At 46.9% G+C, this 8741-nt stretch overlaps 1 protein-coding gene across 3 annotated transcripts in view; it reads left to right on the forward strand.

Moving 5' to 3' along the window:
• DOK5 (docking protein 5) overlaps positions 1-5190 on the forward strand; it is a 147132-nt gene extending 141942 nt beyond the window's left edge. For all 3 annotated transcript variants that reach the window (XM_043884351.1, XM_043884352.1, XM_043884350.1), the window contains exon 8: positions 4421-5190. In XM_043884351.1, coding sequence (XP_043740286.1) covers positions 4421-4485 — 65 coding nt within the window. In that variant the 3' untranslated portion in view covers positions 4486-5190. The remainder of the gene's footprint in view (positions 1-4420) is intronic.
• The last annotated feature ends 3551 nt before the right edge of the window (positions 5191-8741 follow it).

Genomic DNA, 8741 nt, shown 5'->3' on the forward strand with positions numbered 1-8741 from the left:
CTGAACATCTTTATAAAAGCTGTTGTTTCTTGAGGACCTACTGTGTTTCTGTCTTTGCACTAGGACCTTGATGTGGTGGTGGTGGTTTAGTTGCTAAGTCGTGTCTGATTCTTCTGCGACCACATGAACTATATTCTGCCAGGCTCCGCTGTCCCTGGGATTTCCCAGGCAAGAATACTGGAGTGGGTAGCCATTCCTTTCTCCAGGGGATCTTCCCAACCCAGGGATTGAACCCGGGTCTCCTGTGCTGCAGGCAGATTCAGGACCGACTGAGCCACTAGGAAAGCCGGAACGCAGTATGCATGATCCCATTTAGTCTGCAACGCAGCTCCTGGGAGTATTTTATTCCCTTGTGCAGCTAAGACACAGAACTTAAAGGAATTCAAACTACTAATTACACAGAATTTCAAATTACTAATTTGAAGTTAGTAATGTGTCCAGGATCACCTGTGTCGTGGAATTGAGGCTTTCCTCTCTCCATTCATTCATTATTTGATAAATGTTAGTTGAGCATCTGTTTTATGCCGAGCATTGTGCTAGTTGATGGAGCCACCCTGGGGCTCCTACACAGGCTTGTTCCTGTGTCCTACTGGTTATAGTCGGAAGGAGAGCCACAGTCAGTAATTACACATGCGTATTTAATTTCAAATTTGGTCCATGTCATATTGAAAAGGAAGTGTTTGTAGTAAAGAATGGTAAAGCAGAGTTGTCAGTTTGGAGAGGAAGGTGACAAAGGGACTTCTTTAGAGGGACCATTTACCCCAAGACCTGGTGTCTGAAGAGAGGAGTCCTGTCAATAGCCAGGAAAAAGCCTTATCCACAGAGAAATCAACATATGCAAAGGCCCTGGGGCGGGAAGGAGCCTGGGTGTTCGGAGAGCAGAAAGGAGGTGGTGTGGCTGGTGCTTAAAGACTTTTAGGAGAGAGCTGGGTGTGTCCAGCCTCTTGGCCATGTTCTTCTTAAACTCCCTCACCTTCTTTAAGTTAACATCTTAGGAATTCTGGCTTAATCCTAAGGCGCTGCATTTCTCAACATGTTTAGAACCCTTCTGTAGAAATTGCCTCTGAAGGGTGTCCCTTGTTTCAAAGCAAAAATGAGAAAAACATAGGCATGTGTATCATTGATCCAATGTGATTTTGGATAATCTTAGGAAATCAAGGAGCAGCATCAGATGTCTGTCTCACTCTATGGGCGCCCTCCTTGTCGCCTTTCCTGGCTCATCTGGCAGCAGTTAGAGTTGGCCAGAGACTCCATTTCAATGAAGGCAGAAACTGAGACCCTTGGAAGTCAATACTTGCCTGAGATCACATGGCCAGTGGGTGGACGGGCTGACGTAAAATTCCAGTGTTCTGAATGCTGGTTTAGGCGCCTTTCTTTTATTGTATATGCTTGCCTTTGGGTGCAAATTATGCCATGGGGGTGTTTCCAAAGTGAATACCATGTGATGGAAATAGCTCCTCCAGAGGGTTGGTTCCAGGTCGTGCAATTTACATTTTTATATTAAGGAGGATAGATTTTTTGAACAGTGATTACTTTGGAAGGCTTAACCTTGGATTTTCTTTCTTTTTTTAAATTTATCTTTTATTGAAGTATAGTTGGTTTACAATGCCGTATTTATTTCTGCTGTACCGCAGAGTGATCCAGTTATACATATATGTGTATACATTCAGTTTTGTACACACACACACACACGTGTGTGTGTGCCAAGTCACTCAGTTGTGTCTGACTCTGCGACCCCCTGGACTGCAGCCCGCCAGGCTCCTCTGTCCATGGGATTCTCCAGGCAAGAATCCTGGAGTGGGCTGCCATGCCCTCCTCCAGGGGATCTTCCCGACCAGGGATGGAAGCCAGGTCTCTTACGTCTCCTGCACCTGCAGGCAGGTTCTTTGACCCCGGCGCCTGTGTCTTCTTTAACACTCTGCTCCATTATGGTCTGTCACAGGCATCGACTGTGGCTTCCTGTGCAGTACGGTGGACCGTGCCTGTCCCTCCTGGATAGAAGCGTTTGCCTCTGCTCACCCCAAACTCCCACCCACCCGTCCCCAGCCTCCCCCTGACAACCCCAGTCTGTTCTCTATAACGTTGGTTTTTCAGTATGAATTCTAACACAGCTACGTACACTTGTGCATCTTGTAAGGGAGAAGTAGCTTAAGATCCCAGCAAATTAGAAAGATGACAAATAAGCCGGGGTCTCACGCTCGCGTGTCTGTAGGGGCCAGGAGGACACGCCAGTGTGGGCGTGGTGGGCTCCCTGCTAAAGGGAGAGTGCAGGCCGGGGGACGGGCCCTCAGCCCTTCTGCAGTTACTCAGACATCGACAGCGATCCCGCGTGCTCAGCCCCGTGCAGGCCAGGGAACGGGCCCTCAGCCCTTGTGCAGTTACTGAGATTTCTGAGCGATCCCGCAAGCTCAGCCCCGAGAGGCCAGAGGACAGGGCTTGGCACACATCGTGTGCACAGGCCAGTGCCAGCGTGTGACCTCTGTGTGTGACCTTTGCACGCATGTGGGTGTGTGTGTTGGAAAGAGAGTTGAATTCATGTGTAAAATGACTGGGAAGCTGGAAGGAATGACCTGTAGTGATTGGGATATTTAATATTGTAACTTCTCTAGTAACAGTCACTGCTATATGTACCAGTGACTGTATGACTACATACATAGTTTTCTTATGGTTCAGATTTGAGGCTTGCAAATGTCTGAAGCCATGACTTCCTATGTCAGAAAGAGACTAGACGGGGCCGTGACGGAGCCCAGGGCTGCTGGGATGAGGAGATGCAGCTTAGGGCGTGGGGCCAGCGCCACCACGAACCTCCCTGCTCGGTCCCGCGTTCCGAGCGCGTGTTGGTGGGGCGGGCATGCTTTGCTTCGCCGGGGTGCCATTTCCCTGTGCTGTTAGACCGGCTTGATCTCTGAGTTTGGTTCCAGGAAGTCTGAACTGTGGTGCAGGTTTTGCTTTGTTCGCTTCTGAGGGCTGTTCACCTCATCACCTGATCTGCATTGTAAATTCCTTTTTGGTGTGGTAACCCTTAGTCGCTTAATGTAACGAGCCGACTCGTTGGAAAAGACCCTGATGCTGGGAAAGACTGAGGGCAGGAGGGGAAGAGGACGACAGAGGATGAGATGGTTGGATGGCATCACCGACTCAGTGGACATGGATCTGAGTGAATTCCGGGAGATGGTGAAGGACCGCGGAGCCTGGCAGGCACAGTTGACGGAGTCGCGGAGTCAGACTCAGCACCTGGACCACAGCAACTCAGCCAGCAGATGGCCGCAGAACGCCCCTCGTGTTGCTCAGGTCCAGCGCTCCGTCCACAAGGATTGGCCAGCTGGCCTCCTGCGCGTCCAGCTGCTGTGTGTTTCTGTTCACAGCCTTTCATGGGAAACTCCGGAGGAGGCCATGGCAGCCCACTCCAGTACTCTTGCCTGGGAAATTCCGTGGACGGAGGAGCCTGGTGGGCTGCAGTCCATGCGGTCGCGAAGAGTCGGACACGACTGGGCGACCTAGCAGCAGCAGCAGCATGGGAATCCTCACGCCCATTCCTTACGGATTAACCGGTTGCTGCTGTGCTGCAGGCAGTGGAGTTAGGCAGCTGCTGTGAGACCATGCTCTGCAGAATCTAAAATACTTCTTGTCTGGCCTTTTATAAAGTGCACCAGCCCGACCTGTGTCACAGCAGAGACTCACGGTGGCCTTGTGTGACTTCTTCCTGACCTGGCCTTCCTGACGTCTTCATTGTCCTTGGTTTGGAACTTAAACCTGAAATAATAAAGGCGGTGTGTCTTTTAATAGGTCCTCCTATACTGCAGGATTTCCTACCGATAAATACAATATTGTCTTATTTCTGGCCTGGTTTCCAAAAGGTGTTCTCCCCAAAAGATTCCCCACTCTTGATCGTGTCTTGTTTTCCCTAAATCTTCCGGGTGTAGGAGTTAGTTGATAAAGATAAAATGTTAAGGAGGAGGTTGTCCCTAATTGCTCCTGGTTTGATCACGTTGTTGTTGGTTAGTAGCTCACTTGTTTCCAACTCTTTGTGACCCCACAGTATGTAATTGCCAGGCTCCCCTGTCCTTGGGGTTTCCCAGGCAAGAATCCTGGACTGGGCTACCATTTCCTTCTCCAGGGGATCTTCCCGACCCAGGGATGGGACCCGTGTCCCCTGCATTGGCAGGAGGGTTCTTTACCACTGAGCCACCTGGGAAGCCGGGTTTGCACATAGCCAGTGCAAAGGCCACAGGCAAGTGATGCATTAATCACACTGTCTTTCAGGACTCTCCTTTGCATATCCTTGTGAGTAGCCTCTGGCGGGAGAAACATTCTGTGTCCTATGTTACTTATTTCTATTATACAGAAACTTGTGATGAGCTAACCTGGTTGTGGGCTTTATTGAAATGTAACTGCTGATTTTAAATCTCTTTTGGAAAAGGTGTCACCAGCCCTCTGAAGCTTCATCGAACAGAGACTTTTCCCACCTACCCATCTGAGCACTGACGGGGCTGGCAGGAATCGCCTGGTGACGCGGGTGAGACGCGTCAGCCACAGACCCCCCGGCCGGGCAGAGGGCGCCCAGGACGCCGTGCCGGAGAGCAGCTCCCCGTCCTGCCCACCTGCGTGGTCCTTGGGACACTCTGCAACACTCTTTTTCTTTTCTTCCTGTCTTTGTTTTTTCCCCTTTTCTTCCTTAAAAAAAAAAAAAAAATTAGCATACTTGAAACCTGCTCTATAGATATCGACCTTTTGTTCCCTCTTTTATGGCCGGACAGAAAGGAACTGACGCCGCTAAGTGGTTTTTCTATTGTAGATCCCGTGTCCCCTGCACCGCCCTGAGTTTATCCTTTTGCGGATTCTTGTGATTTCTTTTCCTTCTGAGTGTTTCAGTTGTGTGACAGTACTGACAATAAAATGGCTCTTAATTATTTGTTATTTGTTCATACTGTATTCCTCAGTTATTAATATTATGGTTCTGCTTTACTATGGGCCATCATATTTTATTATATCCCCACTTAGTTAAATCAGTGCTTTGACTCAGTATGACCTATTACATTAAGAAGTCACCTTTCTAAGAACCCTTTATATTATTTACCAGGGTTACAATTTCTTACACCATCTCCCCTCTCCCTCCCTTTTAAGAAAGCTTTTATTTTGTTCCGTGTACCTTCCGAAAACGTTTTAAAATAAAAGATCGTTCTTCACCCATGTGGTCTTGGGCTTCTGGCTGTGTGGATTTCTCGGTATCTCCAGTGTTTCTGAGGTGTGTGAATATCTTCCTTGTGAGCCCTGAGCATCGCATCTGGTAGACCAGCCGTGTGTGTGTGTTCACTCATTCATTCAGCTATCTGTGCTGAGCGTCTGCTCTTCCCAGGGCCCTTGAGGCAAAGTCAGGAGACGAAGAGATAGAAGGCACAGCCTCTGTCACCAAGGACCTTACATGCAGAGGAGTGTGATGAGGAAATAAGGACATAATTCCAGTACAGTGTGGTATCTGCTAAATGGGCCCCCAGAAGTGATGTGCTCCTAAAGGGATGGTCACTCTGTTCCCTAGACTTGCCCACTGGGAAAAGGCCAGATGGGAATTGAGTCTTGTGAGCTTCTGAGGCTAGAATTGCTATAAAGCTGTATGAGGGATGGTCTGTCTTGGTCTCAACTCTATTCTCAGTAGCGTTGCCAGATAAAATATAGGATCCAATTAAATTTGAATTTCAGATACACAATGAATAATTTTTTTAGCATACATGTATTGCATGGGATGTGATTATACTTAAAAATGTCCGTTGTCTAGCTTAGATTAAAATTTGACTGGATGGTCTATATTTTTCGTTACTAAATCTGGCAATCCCATTTTCCAGACCCTAGAACATAGCTCATGCTTAAGAAATATACGTTGAACCCATGGATAGAGGAATAAACCCTGATCCTTGGCATGGAATTCTTTCTACAAGGGGAAGCAAATTAACATTGATTGCATATGTTCTCAGTGCCAGGCACGGGGCTCGGTCCCTCCAAAATGATTATTGTCACTGGGGGGGAAAAGTGTTTTTGCTAAGTCCCAGGAATGCTCCTTCCAAAAAGTGCATAATTTCCTAAAACAGAGATTGACCAATGAAACCCCCAAGGTCTTGCTGAAATCCTGCCTCCATCTGAGGTGGCTGGGGTTTCCAGGGACACTGCTGGTTGGATGTATTTTTCTCGGGGGTGGAGAAACCCTGGGGGAGGAGGATTGAGTTCAGCTGAGAGTTAATGAGTGGGTGAGGGACACAGGAGTGACTTCGCGCTGGTGGTTCTGCGGGGGCGCACTTGGTTCTGTGTTCTTTTCGCATCCTTCTCGTTCACCCTGCTTCTCCCAGACGTATTTCTGGTCATCTTTTAAAAATTTGGTTTGCCACACACGTTTGATAATTCGCTCACTGTTCATTTTTCCTGACTCTATCTGGCTCTTAAGTTTTTTTTTTTTTTTCTTTCTTGTTGAAAACTATCTCATAAGAGGTTCTCCCTGATTCCCAGGGCCTTGGCAGCCAGCATGGGGGATTAAGTTAAAGAAGTAGATAAAGGAAATGGAATTAAGGAAATAATTATAATTTTAATGAAGTCGGGATTGTTGAAGCAAGTCTACAGCTAATGAGAGTGTGAAGAAATGTTGCTGAATGTAGTTAACTATAAGCTAGAGACTCTTTCAGGACTTTTCAAAAAAGAAACGTATTGACAAAAAGGAGTTAGAGTTCTATTAGATTCTCCTAACAGCTTCTATTTATTGTCTCTGCTGTTCTTAGAGCTTTACTTGTGTTATCTAACTTAATTCAATCCTCAACAGCTCCATGAGGTAAGTATAATTATTGTTCCTGTTTAACAGATAAGAGACTGGTCCTTAAGGAGTTTAAATAATCTAAAAATATGCCTAAGATCTCTTACTCTGTTAAAAGTTAAACCGAGGCAGATTAAAACAGTTTATCTGGGGTACTTCCCAGTGGTCCAGCAGTTAAGACTCCTGGCTCCCACTGCATGGGGGTGGGTTCAAACCCTGGTCCGGGAACTAAGAGCCCAGAAGCCTCATGGCATGGCTTTAAAAAAAAAAAATTTACTTGAGTATCCATCTCTTGGGATCAGACTGCTGCTGCTGCTAAGTCGCTTCAGTCATGTCCGACTCTGTGCGACCCCATAGACGGCAGCCCAGGAGGCTCCCCCATCCCTCTGATTCTCCAGGCAAGAATACTGGACTGGGTTGCCATTTCCTTCTCCAGTGTGTGAAAGTGAAGTCACTCAGTCGTGTCCAACTCTTCGCGACCCCATGGACTGTAGCCTATCAGGCTCCTCCATCCATGGGATTCTTCAGGCAAGAGTACTGGAGTGGGTTGCCATTGCCTTCTCCAGGGATCAGACAGCACCAACCAAAGATAGTTAGAAAAGCTCGACGGACAGAAGCTGGTGGGGTGGGGGGTGCGGTTTTTATAGAGAATACATGAAGGCAAAGCAAGGAAATCATTTGACTGTGGCTGAAGTGGTTGCCTTATCTGGGAAAGACTAGTTGGCTGTTTGTGATGGCTTGTTCCTAAGTTTCATTTTCTTGAATTCTAGTGCATTGACTCTGGCTTACGTTTTTGCTTTGCTTGAGTAGGCCACCAAGGACCACCCCAGTCCAATGGCCTTCCTGTTTGATTATGTCAACAGCTACTCAATGAGAGACACGTTTGAACCCGGGCTCTGCTTCACGAGACAGCTCTGTCAATTGTGTGTCCCTCACCCACGCTGCTTTAGACGGCAGCAAACATTTTCTTACTCTGCATAGAAGTTAAACAAGCAGGGTGACAATATACAGCCTTGACGTACTCCTTTTCCTGTTTGGAACCAGTCTGTTGTTCCATGTCCAGTTCTAACTGTTGCTTCCTGACCTGCATACAGGTTTTTCAAGAAACAGGTCAGGTGGTCTGGTATTCCCATCTCTTTAAGAATTTTCCAGAGATTATTGTGATCCACACAGTCGAAGGCTTTGGCATAGTCAATAAAGCAGAAATAGATGTTTTTCTGGAACTCTCTTGCTTTTTCAATGATCCAGTGGATGTTGGCAATTTGATCTCTGGGTCCTCTGCCTTTTCTAAAACCAGCTTGAACATCTGGAAGTTCACAGTTCACGTATTGCTGAAGCCTGTCTTGGAGAATTTTGAGCATTACTTTACTAGCATGTGAGATGAGTGCAATTGTGCAGTAGTTTGAGCATTCCTTGGCATTGGCTTTCTTTGGGATTGGAATGAAAACTTACCTTTTCCAGCCCTGTGGCCACTGCTGAGTTTTCCAAATTTGCTGGCATATTGACTGCAGCACTTTCACAGCATCACCTTTCAGGGTTTGAAATAGCTCAGCTGGAATTCCATCACCTTCACTAGTTTTGTTCGTAGTGATGCTTTCTAAAGCCCACTTGACTTCACATTCCAGGATGTCTGGCTCTAGGTGAGTGGTCACACCATCGTGATTAACTGGGTTGTGAAGATCCTTTTTGTACAGTTCTTCTGTGTATTCTTGCCACCTCTTCTTAATATCTTCTGCTTCTGTTAGGTCCCTACCATTTCTGTCCTTTATCGAGCCCAACTTTGCATGAAATGCTCCCTTGGTATCTCTAATTTTCTTAAAGAGCTCTCTAGTCTTTCCCATTCTGTTGTTTTCCTCTATTTCTTTGCATTGATCACTGAGGAAGGCTTTCTCATCTCTCCTTGCTGTTCTTTGGAACTCTGCATTCAAGTGGGCATATCTTTCCTTTT

This window comes from Cervus elaphus, chromosome 23 (genome assembly GCF_910594005.1).
Source record: "Cervus elaphus chromosome 23, mCerEla1.1, whole genome shotgun sequence".
Taxonomy (NCBI): Eukaryota; Metazoa; Chordata; class Mammalia; order Artiodactyla; family Cervidae; genus Cervus; species Cervus elaphus.